Source organism: Neoarius graeffei, chromosome 24 (genome assembly GCF_027579695.1).
Source record: "Neoarius graeffei isolate fNeoGra1 chromosome 24, fNeoGra1.pri, whole genome shotgun sequence".
Classification (NCBI taxonomy): Eukaryota; Metazoa; Chordata; class Actinopteri; order Siluriformes; family Ariidae; genus Neoarius; species Neoarius graeffei.
Genome location: NC_083592.1, coordinates 22,689,521 through 22,708,461, shown reverse-complemented (window position 1 = coordinate 22,708,461; position 18,941 = coordinate 22,689,521). Strand labels below are relative to the sequence as shown.

At 44.8% G+C, this 18,941-nt stretch overlaps 1 protein-coding gene across 1 annotated transcript in view; it reads right to left on the bottom strand.

Annotated features, from left to right (window-relative positions):
• The window catches only part of dnm1b (dynamin 1b), a 135,396-nt gene that overhangs the window by 77,526 nt on the left and 38,929 nt on the right, over positions 1 to 18,941 (bottom strand). The window contains exon 3 of the mRNA XM_060907122.1: positions 4,473 to 4,490. Coding sequence (XP_060763105.1) covers positions 4,473 to 4,490 — 18 coding nt within the window. The remainder of the gene's footprint in view (positions 1 to 4,472; positions 4,491 to 18,941) is intronic.

Here is an 18,941-nt window from a genome sequence, read left to right as displayed (position 1 = left end):
AAAGAGGGAGTAGACTGAGCTGACCTTAATTCCAAGGGAAGGGAATTCCAAAGCGTTGGGGCACAATAACTAAAAGCACCATGAGCCATATTTGTGTTAATTCTGGTGACAGATAAAAGACTTTGACTAGATGACCTGAGAGAACGAGTTGGATAATAGTGAGGGATAATGTCAGAGATATAGGTTGGGGCTAGGCCATTTACTGCTTTAAAAGTGATCAGAAGTATTTTGAACTGGATTCTTTGTTTTACAGGGAGCCAGTGAAGTGATTTCAGAATCGGAGTGATATGGTCAAATTTAGATGTTCTTGTGAGTGTTCTGGCAGCTGCGTTTTGAATCAGCTGGAGTTTGTTAAACGCCTGTTTAGTAAGCCCAGCATACAGGGAATTACAATAGTCAAGGCGACTGAAAATAAAAGCATGTACTAACTTTTCAGAGTCCTGAAAAGACAGGAAGCCACGTACCTTAGAGATATTTCTCAGGTGATAAAAGGCTGTCTTAGTAATAAGAGATATAGATTTGGCACCCTGTTTTATTTAAAGAACAGGGATCTATCAAAGTCTGATCTTCACAACACATGTTTGTGGAAGTGTATCATGACACGAACAAAGGAGATTTCTGAGGACCTCAGAAAAAGCGTTGTTGATGCTCATCAGGCTGAAAAAGGTTACAAAATCATCTCTAAAGAGTTTGGACTCCACCAATCCACAGTCAGACAGATTGTGTACAAATGGAGGAAATTCAAGACCATTGTTACCCTCCCCAGGAGTGGTCGACCAACAAAGATCACTCCATGAGCAAGGTGTGTAATAGTCGGCGAGGTCACAAAGGACCCCAAGGTAATTTCTAAGCAACTGAAGACCTCTCTCACATTAACATTAGCCAATGTTCATGAGTCCACCATCAGGAGAACACTGAACAACAATGGTGTGCATGGCAGGGTTGCAAGGAGAAAGCCACTGCTCTCCAAAAAGAACATTGCTGCTCATCTGCAGTTTGCTAAAGATCATGTGGACAAGCCAGAAGGGTATTGGAAAATGTTTTGTGGACAAATGAGATCAAAATAGAACTTTTTGGTTTCAATGAGAAGCGTTATGTTTGGAGAAAGGAAAACACTGCATTCCAACATAAGAACCTTATCCCTTCTGTGAAACATGGTGGTGGTAGTATCATGGTTTGGGCCTGTTTTGCTGCATCTGGGCCAGGATGGTTTGCCATCATTGTTGGAACAAGGAATTCTGAATTATACCAGCAAATTCTAAAGAAAATATCAGGAAATCTGTCCATGAACTAAATCTCAAGAGAAGGTGGATCATGCAGCAAGACAGCAACCCTAAGCATACAAGTCGTTCTACCAAAGAATGGTTAAAGAAGAATAAAGTTAATGTTTTGGAATGGCCAAGTCAAAGTCCTGACCTTAATCCAATCGAAATGTTGTGGAAGGACCTGACGTGAGCAGTTCATGTGAGGAAACCCACCAACATCCCAGAGTTGAAGCTGTTCTGTATGGAGGAACGGGCTAAAATTCCTCCAAGCCGGTGTGCAGGACTGATCAACAGTTACCACAAATGTTTAGTTGCAGTTATTGCTGCACAAGGGGGTCACACCAGATACTGAACGCAAAGGTTCACATACTTTTGCCACTCATAGATATGTAATATTGGATCATTTTCCTCAATAAATAAATGACCAAGGATAATATTTTTATCTCATTTGTTTAACTGGGTTCTCTTTATCTACTTTTAGGACTTGTGTGAAAATCCGATGATGTTTTAGGTCATATTTATGCAGAAATATAGAAAATTCTAAAGGGTTCACAAACTTTCAAGCACCACTGTAAGAGAATTTTTTTATTAAGTATCTTGACTATCTTCCATCTTCTTCCATCTGGAGAGCTGAGATTTGGTTATCCCAATCGCATGCATGTGTATATGTGCCTCATATAAATAGTCCTATGGTGTCTTCTAGAGCTGATTGGATGAAATAGATTTGGTTATCCCAATGGCGGGCCAATTGGATGAAATAGATTTGATTATCACAATCACACACATACAATGCATTGTATAAATAGTCCTATGATATCTTAAGGGACTGATTGGTTGAAATATATTTGGTTATCTCAATCACACACATGCATCATATAAATAGTCTTATGTTGTTTCCTAGGGCCAAATTGAAGAAACTGTGATTTTGATTTGTTTGATTTTGATTTGGGGGCGGCACAGTGGTGTAGTGGTTAGTACTGTCGCCTCACAGCAAGAAGGTCCTGGTTTCGAGCCCAGCAGCCAACGAGGGCCTTTCTGTGTGGAGTTTGCATGTTCTCCCCATGCCTGCATGGGTTTCCTTTGGGTGCTCCAGTTTCCCCCACAGTCCAAAGACATGCAGGTTAGGCTAATCGGTGGCTCTAAACTGACCATAGGTGTGAGTGTGAATTGTTGTTTGTCTCTATGTGTTAGCCCTGCGATGACCTGGTGACTTGTCCAGGGTGTACCCTGGCCTTCGCTCATAGTCAGCTGGGATAGGCTCCAGTTTGCCTGCAACCCTGTACAGGATAAGCGGTGTGGGTGCAATCAGTTAATAATTGAAATTAAGTGATCAATCTCGCTAAATCAGTCTCATTAAATTTTGAAGGTTAATAATTAAAATGAATCAATCCCATTGAATCGTTTACTTTGACTCATTTGAATTGAATCATACCATAGAATCAGTCTCATTTGAAGTGAATCATTCAGTGAATCATTTAGTGAATCGTTCAATGAATTATTTAGTGAATCATATAGTGAATCGTTCAATGAATCATTTAGTGAATCATACAATGAATCATTTAGTGAATCATTTAGTGAATCATACCATTAATCCTGGATAAATTACCAAACAGCTAGATTATGGTATATTTCCAAATTATTACGATCACTTACCATATTACATAACTTATATGCACCTTTTTGAATTCTTTGAGACGATTGGGGACTTCATATATTGTTCACACAAACAAACAGTTTGTTTAATAAATGAATTTATTATAACAAAGATAAAAATAATAAATCAATATATACAAGCAGTGAGGTGTGTATATACATGTGTGGTGTGTGTGTGTATGGCCTAGCTTGTTGCTAGCTAAAACAAAAGAATGTTATCTAAATAGAACAAAGGATTAGCTCTGTTGCTAATGTGTGCGTGTGTGTGTGTGTGTGTGTGAAGGACTTGACCACGTGTTTAGCCTCGTGTAGCTAACTACACGTGGTGGAGGCCTAGATTAGCCTTGTGTTGCTAGTGTGTTTGTGAAAGGCCCTATGGCCTAGCTAAAGTGTGTTTGTTAGGCCTGGTGAGGCCTACTGAGCACGTGTTGCTAAAGACAAAGGGAAGCTGTCTAAAGTGTATCAGGCCTGGTCAGGCCTGTTGAGCACGTGCTTTCTCAGTAACAAAAAGATTCCACACTCATAACATTACCAAACTCACTGAAACCTTGATAAGGTCAAAATGTATGATAAGGAAATTAGTGTTAGTCAGAATAAGAGAGAGAGGGAGCATGCACAGCCTATCTATTAAACAATTGAGAGAACATAGAACCAAAATAAATCAACACGCTGCATGTTTAACAGTGTAACAATAAACCTGGGTTTAAATTCACACTATTTCAATAAAAGCAAATTCCTAAGACTATCTGAATTATGCCCAAATGCCAAAATCTTACTTAATCCTGCCTTTAGCAAGATATGAAGAACTATTCGCCGGTGTAGTTTCGGGCCTCGCCATGGGAGCACATGAGCCGCTTGTGATGGAGGCGTAGAGAACTTTCTGGGTCCAGCGGAGCACTTGGGTGGTTCCCATGGAAAGCAGAGGATTCTTGGTCCGAACCTCAGCGTTCGTGAGGAAAAGTCTCTGATCAGAATAAGATGCACAGCGCTTTTGAGTTAAAAAGGATTCAATCGCTTCTTAACTTTTAACTGCCTGGGCTGCAGTCGTGACGTCACTTCTAATACAAGTAAACCGGTTGTAACTCAGGTTGAGTTTAAAGATCGCGCGACTCTAGAGTTTACCTTTGCCAAGGGTAAGAAAGAAAATCGTGCTGAGTGATGGATCTTGCAAGAAAGAAGACGTCTTTTTGGCGGAGAGCATCTCTTTGGTGCATCTAGCTTCCTTGAAAACCGGACGCGAGAGACAAAATGGCGGAGCTTCCGCCCGGACTTATGCGCGCATGGCAGACTGACGTAGATGATCCTGCCCACGCGTGACGTAGGTCACACGGAAGAGGACTGGTAGTTGTAGTCCTTAGACACAGAATGGCGGCATGATACCTACAGTCCCCCTTTTGGTCTCAGGGGTATGACGGAGTCGTAGCACTGAGAGCACCGTATCGTATCATCGCCGTGTCCATAGTCCTTGAGGTAGCCTTGCTCTGCACAGTCCATGGTGTCCTGTGAAGACTGTGTAAACTTGTGAGTTCCAGTAAGACAGTTGGAGACAGAGGCGTTTGGGGCATACAATCACTATGGGCATTTTGGGCATATAATCACTAACTAACTAGATCAAAACCACATCAAAAAAATTAAACATTGAACATGAAACATGTAGTGTTTAATTTCTTATGCATAAAAAAAACAAGAAAAGAGAAGAAATGAAGGAAGAAAAGAAGTATTAGTGTTTGGGTTGGCAAACCTAATCTTCTTGAATGGTGTAATAGCAGTGGGTGGTCTGGCCAGAAAGCGTGTGCTACTGCGGCTAAAGCTGTCAGGGACGCAGACCATCTATCCAGCTTGGCATGTAGTGTTATGTATGGGTTGCCTGGGCAGACCCAGTGGATGTCTTTAGTGGGGTGCATATCTCTAAGTCTTGTGGATGCACAAAAATAAGGATAGCACTGCCAAGACTATATGCCAGGTGTATTTGTGATGAATACACACTAGTAATAATAGCGGATTTTAGTATTTTATCTACCATGTTATACTGAAGGGTTATTACTTCATTGGGTTGGTGAAGTCTGACCGGGAATGTTAGTGTACGCTTATGGTTGAGTGATGCATACAAGCTAGGTGGACATGATGGGCCTAGCTGTCATCCACCCCCTTTTGGAGTGAGGACTGTTCAAAAGGTTTGATTCGATTATCATGGAAATTGATATGAAAGCGTTTGATTAGGCCTAGATGTCCTAATGTGATACGCGACAGGGAACGGTTTTCCCACGATCGAAAGGTCTCGACCAGGGTGGTAGGAACTTCTCTGAGATTCGGGCATAGTAGGCTTTGTGTCCTACTCTCGAATCGAGATTCTTTTGGGCACCTGTAAAGGTTGACTGTAGGTGGCGTCAAAGGTCGGCGACATGTTGATGTGCGGTGTATGCAATCGCGACGCTCATGGCCTCTGGTTTGTATAGGAGATGCGGGGGAAGAACCGACTCTTGCCCAGTCATCATCCCAAAGGGTGTGACTTCAGTGGCGCAATGAGGGGTGGACCAAATGGCCCTTAGCACCAAGGGAAGTTTCACGTCCCAAATTTTACCATGGTTTGTGATATACTTTCGCAGCATGCTCACAATGGTTTGAATGGCTCGTTCAGCCTGACCAGAGAATTGAGGGTGGTACACGATATGGAATTTCGCCTCGACGCCTAACATGTTCCACAGCGCAGCCATTACACCAGCAGTGAAATGGGTGTCTGTGTCTGAGTTGATGGATAGAGGGAGGTTTTTCAAAGAATTGTGGCCACTAGGGGGAATCGCAACGTCGGGTGTTTCGACATTGGACTCGGTGTTCAAAGACATGAACTGAAGTTCATCAGAAATTTGATCTCGCGTGGCGCTCGGTTGATCGGTGTACGCACTAATCTCGTCGCAATGGGTTTGTGCATATTTTGTGGGATCCAACGACTGTGGGGTTTTGTTTTGTGTGAAGTTGGCTAAGTTTATGTCGCAGGGCTTGGTTGGTATTGGGTCGCCTTGTGAGAGCCGTGTGTCTGAGAAATGGTGGTGAAGACTTTAGCACACGTGAGAAGCGCGTTTTGTGTGTTTGCCTTTGCCACCGGGGGGCCCTACATCCTGACCCTTGCCTGCTGTTTCAGAGGGATCTCCTCCCCCTTTCACGAGGTATACCCGTGGTTCCTGGCCTAGTCATGCCAGCAAATGGCTTTTTGTCATTTTTCTTGGGCTCTTTTGTTTTATCTGTTGAGGGGTCTGACGTCTCCTGTAACAGTTCTTTAATCTCAGCCAACTGGGCTTTTAAAGAGTCCAGCTCTGAATGGAACTCACCAGGTTGGTCTGAGTCACTGTGTTGGTCGTCTCTACCCTTACGTTTAGAGCTACGGTCGGAACGCTTCTGCCGTTTCTGGTCAGAGCGGGGATGACGGTTTTGCTGCCAACCGTTTTGTTCCCTACGACCCTTTTCATGTGATGGGCGATTGCCATAGTCACTGTGGACTCGCCCTCGGTCCCTCCTGGCCTTACCTTGTCGATTTTTCCACTCACCCTTGTGATGGCTCGGCAAGGATCGGGCTGGACCAAAATTTTTCCAGGTGGGTCCCCCTTTCAGTGCTTCACCTCCTTCTAAGGTTAGCGGGGGCTTGTCCTCACCCTGGAGGCTAAGGACTCTGGGGTCATCATCGTTTCCGTTTGCGGTTTTGACGATGGTCTCCCAGGTCATTTGGGCTAGTCGCCTAATTTCCCTCATCAAATAGCGACCTCGTCGACACATCATACATCAGTTAATGGGCTGGTAACATCCGAATAATTAGGTATAAACCTACGATAATAGCCAGCCCCAGGAACTGTCTCATCCCCTTATTGGTCTCGGGCCTTGGGCAGGCCGCAATCGCTTCAGTCTTGTTAATTTGGGGACCCACCTGCCCATGACCCAAGTGGAACCCCAGATATCGTACTTCCACCCGCCCAGTTGCACACTTCTTCGGATTAGCTGTGAGACCCACATGCCTCAGTGACTTTAGAACAGCCCTCAGATGTTCCAGGTGCTGCAGCCAATCATGGCTATAGATTATTATGTCATCTAAGTACGCGGCCACATAGGCAGCGTGAGGGTGGAGGATCTTGTGGAAAAGGCCATTTTTTCTCGGGATAGAGGAGTCAAGGGGCTCTGCCAATATCCCTTTGTTAGATCCAGTGTCAAATAAAAGTGAGCAGCGCCTAACCGATCTGGCAACTCATCAATGTGAGGCATTGGGTATGCATCAAATTTAGACACCACGTTGATTTTTCTATAGTCCACACAGAACTGGACCGAGCCATCAGTCTTGGGAACCAGGACCACTGGGCTGCTCCAGTCACTGTGGGACTCCTCGATTCTGCCCATTTCGAGCATGGCCTTGAGTTCATCCCAAACCACCTTTTTTTGTGTGTTCGGGCAAACGGTAAGGGCGGCTACGCACTGTCACTCCCCGGGGGTGTCTCAATATGGTGTTTTATGAGGTGGATACGACCAGGAAGGGATGAGAACACATCGGAAAATTCCTTTTACAACTTGGCCACCTCCGTGAGTTGAGCCAGTGAGAGGTGGTCTCCACAAGGGACTGGAGTGGTTCGAGATGTTTTTTTTTTTTTAATGTCCAGCCCCAGCTCCGCCTTCTTTGGGACTACTGACGCCAATGCCACAGGGACCCCCTCATTCCAATGTTTTAACAGGTTGAGGTGGTACATTTGCAATGCCCCACCCCTACCCATTTGCCTCACCTCATAGTTGGGGACGTTGAAGGGCCCGTGTGACCTCGAAGGGCCCTTGCCACTTGGCAATTAATTTGGAGCTTGACATGGGCAATAATATGAGCACTTTGTCTCCTGGTGTGAACTCTCTAAGGGGAATGCCCCTGTCATACAGCCGTATTTGACGTTCTTGTGCCTGCCGCAAATTCTCCTGGGGTAAGTGCGTGAGTGTGTGGAGTTTTCCACACGGGTCGAGAACATATTGAATTTCATTCTTGCTAGGCGAAGGTCCCTCCTCCCAATTTTCCCATAGCATGTCCAAAATGCCACGTGGCTTATGCCCATATAATAATTAAAATGGTGAAAAACCAGTGGAGGATTGCAGGACCTCTTGTATTTCAAATAACAGGGGCTCGAGCCATTTATCCCAATTACGTGCATCCTCACTTACAAATTTCTGAATTATGTTTTTGAGGGTTTGATTAAAACACTCCACTAAGCCATCTGTTTGTGGGTGATAGACATTGGTGTGGATAGACTTAATTCCCAATAACCCATACAGTTCATGTAGCGTGTGTGACATAAATGTAGTGCCTTGGTCTATCAGGATTTCCTTTGGAATCCCAACCTGGGAGATAATATGGAAGAGCGCTTCCATAATACTGCATGCAGAAATACTGCGGAGAGGCACTGCTTCTGGATATCACATTGCATAGTCCACCAGAACTAAAATAAAGCGATATCCCCATGCTGACCAATCTAATGGCCTGACGAGATCCACACCAATTCTCTTAAATAGGTTCTCAATTAGAGGGAGAGGGCGCAAAGATGCTGTTGGAGTGGCCGTGGGATTTACTAATTGGCATTCGTGGCATGCCACACAACACTGATGGACATCCCCGCGAATCCCTGGCCAACAGAATTGGACCATTATTCAGGCTAGTGTTTTATCTTGCCCTAAGTGTCCAGCCATGGGATTAAAGTAAGCCGCATGGAATACGAGTTCCCTAAGGTTCTTTGGGATCAACAACTGAGTTAATTGTTCACCATTTTGAGTATCCTGCATCACTCAGTACAACCTATCTTTAATAATCGCGAAATATGGGAAGGCCGGTGTCGTGCTTGGCTGAAGAGTTTGACCATCGATTACTCTCACTTGGTCAAACACATGCCGCAGAGTCTCGTCTCGCAACTGCTTTAATGGGAAATCCTCAAGGGAATCCCCAAGAGAGGGAGGAGGAGCGGGCTGTTCCTCACTCCTCATGTCGCTCTGACGCGGTGCTGATGTAGACGGCTCTGTGACAGCTTCTCCAGTCAACGCCATGCCAGGATCTTCCCGTGACATACTAGTGCAGGACCCACTATGTGTTAAATGTTCCAACAGCTTTTTAAACCCTGGCCAATCAATCCTCAAAATCAATGAGTGGGCAAGACGAGGATTAACCACCACCTTTATTCTATGCATTTGGCCCCAGAATAGAATATGGACGGATACTAGAGGGTAATTGTGAACACACAACACCTTCACTGCTTGTGCTCTCCCCGATACCTCACCTTGCACCAGGCTTTGGTGAATTGAGGTCTGGTTACAACCGGAATCCACCAACTCGTGATATGTACCCCCTTGAACACTTACCGGTATGCAATATGTTCCGGCCCGATCGGGGACGGTCTCTGGTGCATCGGGGATCCAGATCACAGCTCCCCCCTCCCTTGTGGAGCTCCAACTCCGGAGATGCTCCAACTCCCCAATGATCTCATCGACGTCGCGGTCTTCTCCCCTCAGCCACTGCTGGCAGGCATCCCAGAGTTGCTGGCCAAATGCAAACGGCCGACCGACCTCCTCCAATGTCAGCGTCCAGAAGTGCTGGGGATGTTGTTCCGGGAAGCGGCCGATATGCTGCAGGATGGCTTTCTTCAAGTTGGCGTACACCAGTTGGCTGTCAGCAGGGAGCTGCTGTGCTGCGAGCTGTGCCTCACCAGTCAGGAGTGGGAGGAGGCGTGCTGCGCACTGCTCGAGCGGCCACCCCCACATCTAAGCCACTTGTTCGAAGAGGGTGAGGAATGCTTCCGGATGGTCCTGCGGGCTCATCTTTATGAGGGTGCCTGATGGTCGACACCCCTGCTGACGTGAGCAGATGCCAGAACACCTGGTGATCTCCCTGCTGGGCCAGCATCAAGGCTTCAAAGCATTGCTCTTGTTCCTTCCGGAGGGCAATCAGCACTTGATGCTGGTTCTGCTGGGCGGTAGTGAGGGCATGGATGAGTTCTTCGAATGGGGAGGACTCCATGGGGTGGTTCCCTTCTGTAGTCCCAGGTTTCAGCACCAATATAACAGATCCTGATGTGGGTGGAGCACAGAAGCACGAAAGGCGAGTGTTCACACACACTTTATTTTTGTTATTTTCTTCAGCTTTTCAGCTTTGCTTATTCACTCACGCACGCCCCCCCCCAATCTGTGTTCTGGTTGGGCGAGACCCCTTCTCTGCTCTCCCCCTCCTTTTATGCTCCATCCCTGCAACAAACACCCACACACACACCCACATTAATTGACATCAGGTGTAATGACTTAGCCACTTACCTTCCCCCACCCCGCCCTCCATTCACAAACTGCTGCTTGGCCATGCCCCGTTGCCACACTCAGTTATTCCCAAACCAGACAAAGACCCATCAGACTGTGCAGGCCAATATCACTTATTAATGCTGATTTTAAAATTTATTCTTGTGTGTTAGCCCGCAGACTGGAATCAGTCCTGCCGGACCTAATACATCCAAACCAAATAGGATTTATGAAAGGTTGTATGGCTCCAGATAACATTAGGCGACTGATCCACTTTTTAGGTGAAGCACAAAAAATCCATTCCCCATGTGGCCCCACTGACACCAAAAAGGCTTAAATGGCAATACCTATTGCATGTCCTTAAAGAATTTAATTTTGGTCCTACCGGTAAGTTTATAAAGATGATTCAGGTGCTTTATACAAACCCTTCTGCTAGAGTATGTATAGGAGGTGCAATTTCTGATTTGTTTACAATAAACCGTGGCACAAGACAAGGCTGTCCCCTGTCTCCCTTAATCTTTAATCTTTCTACAGAACCCCTTCCACAGTATGTCCTTAACTGTGCATTGATTTCTCCTCTTCACATTGGGTATTCTGTTTACTCAGTGTCAATGAACACAGACAATAAATTGGTCTATATGTCAGATGTAAAGAACTCTCTACCCAACACTATTAAGGTACTTAATAAGTTTGGTGCTCTTTCTGGTTTTAAACTTAATCTATCTAATTCTGCTTTGATGTTAGTAAATAGAGATAGAAGTCAATTAGTTTTACCTACTTCTGTTGCATTAACCAAGGAAGTTAAATATCTAGGGGTTCTAATTCGGATGTCTGTTACAGCCATAGCTAAGTTGAACTAAACTAATGTTCTTAGGAAGGTTAAGGAGAACACAAAAAGATGGGCTGCCTTACCTGCATCAGTTCTGTCCCATATAGCAGGAGTTAAAATGAATATTTTACCTCATATCAAGTTAATCTCCTCTATGTGTCATGCTCTGCCCCGGACTTCCACTCCAGAGATTACTTATCTCCCAGGTCAGCGCCAATCCAGATCCAGGATGGGAATTCCATCTAGCCTGCATTTCACTTCCTGGTTCTCTCTGCTGTATATAAATAAGCCATTCTCAGACCCTGACTTTGCCAGAACGGCTCGTTTCACTATTCTAGCTGTTTCTGTGCCTTTATTGTGTTTCATGGTTTTTGCTCAAGCTATTTTTTTAGTTCATGGTTTTTGCACTGAGGGTTTTTTCTTGTTTGGTTTTTTTTTTGCTCTAGCGTTTTTTTCCTTGTGTGTCTCGTGTTTTTGTCAAGTTTTTTGTCTCTTTTTACCTCGACTATTTTTGCCATTTGTTTTTGTCCTGTTTTTGCCACACTCTTTTCCCTGGATTAAAGCACCTTATTTATTGGATTACTGTCTATGTTCTGCTTGTGGATCCTTATCTCACCACACCACCACCACCCCTAACACTATGCTGCTGCTGTCCCCACTAATTGGTTACTGGGGTTGATTCCTTGCTTACAAATACATATGGAATGGGAAATGACCCCTCATAAAACGGACTATGCTACAGCAGAACAAACTACATTACATTACATTACATTTGGCAGATGCTTTTATCCAAAGCGACTTACAATAGAGGACATAAACATAGCATATAACACTTGCAGATACAATATGCACAGGAAATATACAGAACAATAGGTGTAATTGCCAACTGGGGTTAGTAGTTGTTTTTTTTTTTAAAGTACTTTAGTGCAGGGTCAAGTAAGACAAGACAGAAAGACAGACACTTACACAAACACACCGCACAACATGCCTAAGAGTCTACCCCGGGTCTGGGCCAGCTCAGGCATCAGTGCAGTAAATAGTCATGAAAGAGGAGAGTCTTTACATGCTTCTTGAAGGTTAAAAGAGATGATGTGAGTCTAGTTGCTTCTGGAAGTTTGTTCCAACACTGAGGGACTATTACCGAGAATAGTTTTGCCTGGGATCGCTTGGAGCGAGCAGTGGCCACTGCTAGTCAGTTTGTGTTGGAGGAATGCAGCTCTCTGGCAGGAACATACGGCCTTAGCATTTCCTTCAGATAAGCTGGGGCTGTTCCTGAGATGGTTTTGTAGGCAAGGGTCAGGGCCTTGTACTTGATCCGGGCCGCCACTGGCAGCCAATGCAACTGGATAAATAGAGGAGTAACATGAGCCCTTTTTGGGTTGAGTGAATACCAAACGTGTTGCAGCGTTCTGAACCATCTGCAGTGGTTTTATTGCACAAGCAGGTAGACCAGCTAGGAGGGAGTTGCAGTAGTCCAGGCGGGAGATGACCATGGCCTGAACCAATAGTTGTGCTGAATGTTGGGTCAGGTAAGGTCTGATTTTCTGTATGTTGTACAGCACAAATCGGCAGGTCCGGGCGACTGATGCAATATGGTTGGAGAATGACAGATGGTCATCGATCATAACACCAAGGTTTTTAGCGACTTTGTTTGGGGCCACAGTGGTAGAGCCCATCTGGAGGTTGATGTTGTGACGAATTGACTTTTTAGCTGGGATCACAAGGAGTTTGGTCTTGGACAGGTTCAATTGTAGGTGGTGTTCCTTCATCCATGTTGACAGGTCGGTGAGGCAGGCTGAGATGTGTGCTGAAACCATGGCGTCATCTGGCTGGAAGGACAGGTACATCTGGGTATCATCAGCATAGCAGTGATAGGAGAACCCATGACATGTCCCAGGGAAGTGGTGTACATTGCGAACAGAAGGGGCCCCAGCACTGATCCTTGGGGTACGCCTGTGGTGAGGGTGTGAGTTAAACACAGTTTTCCTTGCCATGACACGTTGAAGGAGCGACCAGAGAGGTAGGAGTTGAACCAGGAGTGGACGGCACCAGTGATTCCCATGGTTGTGAGTATCCTGAGGAGTATCTTGTGGTTGACAGTGTCAAAGGCAGCTGATAGGTCTAGTAGGATGAGGACAGAGGATAGTCCTTCCGTTCTTGCAGTCCTAAGAGCTTCAGTTACTGACAATAATGCGGTTTCAGTTGAATGTCCACTTCTGAAGCCAGATTGTTTTGGGTCCAGTTGTCCGTTCTGATTTAGGAAGTTGGTAACCTGTTTTGCAACTGCCCTTTCCAGGGATTTGATAGGAAGGGGAGCAGTGAGACAGGGCGGTAGTTTCCAACCTGTGCTGGGTTGAGCATAGGCTTTTTCAGTAGAGGTGTTACCCTTGCTTGTTTGAAGGCAGAGGGGACGGTTCCAGAGGACAGTGAGGAGTTCATGATGCATGTAATAGCTGGGACGACTGTTGAGGCAATGTCTTGAAGCAGGTTACTGGGCACTGGGTCCAGTGGGCAGGTGGTGGGACGGCTCTCAGCGATGAGTTTGGCGACATCACCTTCAGAGAGTGGAGTAAATTTACGGAGTGTTGCAGCAGTGTGAGTAGTTTCTTGGGGTGAGCTTTCGGCTGAGGGAGGGTCGCTGAATTGCTTGCTGATGTTTGCTACCTTTTCAGTGAAAAAGGTGGCAAAGTTGTCTGGGTTGAGATCTGTGGCAGCAGGAGGGGGAGGAGGGTTGAGCAGTGATTTGAAGGTAGAAAACAGTTTCCTTGAGTCCGTAGTGTTGCTGATCTTGTCGTTGTAGTAGGCCTTCTTGGCAGTTGTTACAGAGGTGGCGAAGGAGGCTAGTAGAGATTGTAGGTTTTCAAGGTCTGATGAATTGCCAGTTTTGTGCCACTTCCTTTCCGCCGCTCTGAGGGTAGTACGTAGGGCACGGATGGATTCAGTCATCCAAGGTCGAGGTTGGGAAGATCGTGCAGGTTTAGTGGATAGAGGGCACAGGTTGTCCAGGCAGGAGTTCAGTGTAGAGCTGAACGACTCTGTCGCAGTATCCACATCTAGTGAGGACAGTGTGCTGGGGGGTGGCAGAGCAGAGGCGACTACTGATGCAAAGTGAGTGGTTGACAGTTTGCGTAGGTTACGTCGGTATGTGACCACCGGAGGAGGGGTGGCAGGTAACTCAGGTAGATTGATTGTGAAATGGATGAAGAAATGGTCTGATACATGCAGTGGTGTTATCTTCATGTTGTTTGCCTGACAGTTCTTAGTGAAGATCAGGTCAAGTTGGTTTCCATTTTTGTGAGTCAGAGAGCAGCTGGCCAGATGAAGGTCGAATGAGTTCATCAGGTCCTTGAAGTCATTGGCGTATGGCTTGTCTAGGTGTATATTGAAGTCACCAAGGATGAGTAGCGGACCATCCAGATCTGGGATGGAGGAGATCAGTGTGTCCAGTTCATCCACCATGGCATCTAGTGGTCCCGGTGGGCGATAGATCACTACTACGGACAACTTGATTGGAGCAGTCACCTTGATGGCGTGGTATTCGAAGGAGCTGTAGTTATTGTTGGGCAGCAAGGGAGCGTAGTTCCATTGATTGTGGATTAGGATTCCTGTTCCTCCTCCTCGTTGTATTGGACGAGGGGTGTGTGAGAAGGAGTGGGTGGTGGACAGTGCTGATATGGTTGCTGTGTTATCAGGCTTCAACCAGGTTTCTGTTAGTGCCAGCATGTCTACAGAGAGGCTACTGGCATAAGCAGGGATGAAGTCAGCTTTGTTGACAGCAGACTGGCAGTTCCAGAGTCCAAGAGTGAAGGAGCTGGTTGCAGTGGTGTGAGGTTGCAGTGGCCGGAGGTTGGAGAGGTTTCTGCGTTGGTGTGTCTGACAGTAAGGCTTGCGCCTCTTGTAGATTACAGGGATTTTTTTTTCAGTGACTTGTTACTGAAGAAAATGGAGACTTTTCCATAATTTTGCGAGTCTTCTTCTTCTTCTTCTTCTTCTTGGCTTATTTGGCCTCCAACTTATCGGCGCATCAGCGCCACCTTCTGCTCCGGAGTGCTTAATGAACTTTCCTGCCGACATTTGAAGATATTCCATTTCCATTGACATTCATTGTCTTGGCTCATTTTGCCCCTGACAGCAACCCACATGGTGCTGAGCCTCTTCATCGCTCCTTTATCCTGCTCCTCATCCTCACCCAGGAGAACGGCACTGTGCCTGTGTTTGGAGTCGCTCTTCTTCCCCTCCGCACTTCTCACTTTCACTGCTGAAAGTCTGTTCATTCTTTCCTCAGTTTCTTTCCACAGTGAATAAAATCCCCCGGATCCTGCTTTAATCCGCTCAACCTGAACCGGACCGAAACTCCATCAGAACCGTTTAAAGCCCGCTCCTCTCGCTGCACTGCTCAGCGCGCGCTCGCCCTCACACTGAATCACTCCACTAATCCGACTCCTCAATATATCCTGACCGGAGTAACTGTAGGCAGTAATATACAATAAAATAGATCTAAAAAAATAAAAAGACTAAGCACAACAACAGCAACACAGACTACTCTAGACTAGAAGAAGGCTGGGCATTTCCTAACTTTAAATGTTGTCACTGGTCATTTACTATGTGTTCTCTGAAGCAGTGGTTGGATCCAAATTCGATTCCATCTTGGAAGAAAATAGAAGAGGACATACAATGGTGCTTGAAAGTTTGTGAACCCTTTAGAATTTTCGATATTTCTGCATAAATATGACCCAAAACATCATCAGATTTTCACACAACCCCTAAAAGTAGATAAAGAGAACCCAGTTAAACAAATGAGACAAAAATATTATACTTGGTCATTTATTTATTGAGGAAAATGATCCAATATTACATATCTGTGAGTGGCAAAAGTATGTGAACCTTTGCTTTCAGTATCTGGTGTGACCCCTTTGTGCAGCAATAACTACAACTAAACATTTCTGGTAACTGTTGATCAGTCCTGCACACTGGCTTGGAGGAATTTGAGTCTGTTCTGCTGTACAGAACAGCTTCAACTCTGGGATGTTGGTGGGTTTCCTCACATGAACTGCTCGTTTCAGGTCCTTCCACAACATTTCGATTGGATTAAGGTCAGGACTTTGACTTGGCCATTCCAAAACATTAACTTTATTCTTCTTTAACCATTCTTTAGTAGAATGACTTGTGTGCTTAGGGTTGTTGTCTTGCTCCATGACCCACCTTCTCTTGAGATTCAGTTCATGGACAGATGTCCTGACATTTTCCTTTAGAATTCACTGGTATAATTCAGAATTCATTGTTCCATCGATGATGGCAAGCCGTCCTGGCCCAGATGCAGCAAAACAGGCCCAAACCATGATACTACCACCACCATGTTTCACAGATGGGATAAGGTTCTTATGCTGGAATGCAGTGTTTTCTTTCTCCAAACATAATGCTTCTCATTTAAACCAAAAAGTTCGATTTAGGTCTCATCCATCCACAAAACATTTTTCCAATAGCCTTCTGGCTTGTCCACGTGATCTTTACAAACTGCAGACAAGCAGCAATGTTCTTTTTGGAGAGTAGTGGCTTTCTCCTTGCAACCCTGCCATGCACACCATTGTTGTTTAGTGTTCTCCTGATGGTGGACTCATGAACATTATTATTAGCCAATGTGAGAGAGGCCTTCAGTTACCTAGAAGTTACCTTGGGGTCCTTTCTGACCTCACCAACTATTACATGCCTTGCTCTTGGAGTGATCTTTGTTGGTTGACCACTCCTGGGGAGGGTAAAAATGGTCTTGAATTTCCTCCATTTGTACACAATCTGTCTGACTGTGGATTGGTGGAGTCCAAACTCTTTAGAGATGGTTTTGTAAACTTTTTCCGGCCTGATGAGCATCAACAATGCTTTTTCTGAGCTTCTCAGAAATCTCCTTTGTTTGTGCCATGATACACTTCCACAAACGTGTTGTGAATATCAGATGTTGATAGAGCCCTGTTCTTTAAATAAAACAGGGTGCCCACTCACACCTGATTGTCATCCCATTGATTGTGTAGGTAACACAGTCCATCTAAGAACTACAACACAGTCCCTTTAAGGACTACAACTCACATCACCAGCTTCCGCGTTGACCTGCGTCACGCCGGGGCGGGATCACCTACGTCACATCCTCCATGACGTCACTTCCTCCCTGAAGGCATAAGTAACGGAACAACGCTTCCATCTCTCTCGTCTTGGATGTCAAGCCATCTGGACACAGAGATACCCTGCACCAGAAAACCAGATAAAGACGTCTTTTCTTCTTTCTTGCAAGAATCAGAGTTTCGTGCTTTTCTTTTACTTACCTTTGGCCATGGTAAAAATCTAGAATCACACGATTTTAAACTCAGAGTTACAACCGGTTTTGTTTGTCTATTATAGTAACGTTACGCACTGCAGCCCAGAACAGTTCATTTAAAGTTTAGAAGCGACCGGATCCTTCTAATTAAAAAGCTGTGCACATTATTCTGATCAGAGACTCTCTTTTCATCATGAGCGACCACGTGTCGGACCAAGAAATCCTCTGCTTTCCACGGAATCGACTCACGTGCTCCACAATGGTGAAACTCCAAAAGTCTCGGAACATCTTCTCATAATCTCGCGTAGAGACAAGATACTGAAGTAAGACTGGCAAATTTTGGGCATAAAACTAGTCTTAGGAATTAGCTTTATGAAGAAGTGTGAATTTAAACTCAGGAACGGTTTAAATGTGTACACTGCTGACCCTCAGGGTATTGAATTAATTATTGTTTTGTTTTAATCTCTCAATTGTTTAATAGATAGGCTTTGCATGCTCTCTCTCTCTATTCCTGTCTAACACTTTAATTTCATTATTACACGTATTTGACCGCATCAAGATTTCAGTGGATTTAGTACTGTTATAAGCTAGTGAAATTAGCCTACAGCTAATTCTTTTGTCCCATTAGCATCCAGGTCTAAGTGTATTGTCTCAAGGGAACATGTGGCGGCTCTCTTCCACACTCACATACACACCTTTTGTCTTAAGTCCACGAGGTAGGATCCTTGGGCCTTAGCTAGCCACATACGGCTAATTCTTTTGTCTAATTAGTAACCAAAGCTAGCTCTCTTGTTTTACTTAGAAACATGTGGCCACAGGCCTCACAAACACACCTTAGCTAGCCACACACACACGGTTAATTCTTTTGTCTCGTTAGCAAGCTAGGCTAACCTTTTTGCTTAGGCCACAGGCCACACACAAACAAACCTTAGCTAGCAATCCATGCTAACTCTTTTGTTCAGGCCACACACACAGGCCTCACAAACACATCTTAGTTAGCTACCAAAGCTAACTCTTTTGTTCTACTTAGAAACACGTGGTCACAACCCCTACACCACATGGACACACACAAACATACCTAGCGAGCATCCCACGCTAGCCTTCTGCTTAGGCCATAAGGCCTCTCACACACACACACATACCATATCATATTTGTATATAATGATTCCAACTGCTATTATCCATTTTTATCTTTGTTATAATAAATTCATTTATTATTGAAATTGTGTGTTTATTTGTGTTCCGATATTTTTGAAGTCGCCCAACCTTAAAGAATTCCAAGGTGCATATGAGTTGTGTAATACGGTAAGTGATCATAACAATTTGGAATATACCATAATTTAGCTGTTTGGTAATTTATTATTAAGCACTAGAATTAAAGGTATAACTTAATGAGACTGATTTAACGAGATTGATCACTTAATTACCAATTGCACCTACAACTGAAAACACCTGACTCTAATTTCACCTTCAAATGAACTGCTAATCCTAGAGGTTCATATACTTTTGCCACTCACAGATATGTAATATTGGATCATTTTCCTCAATAAATAAATGACCAAGTATAATTTTTTTTTGTCTCATTTGTTTAACTAGGTTCTCT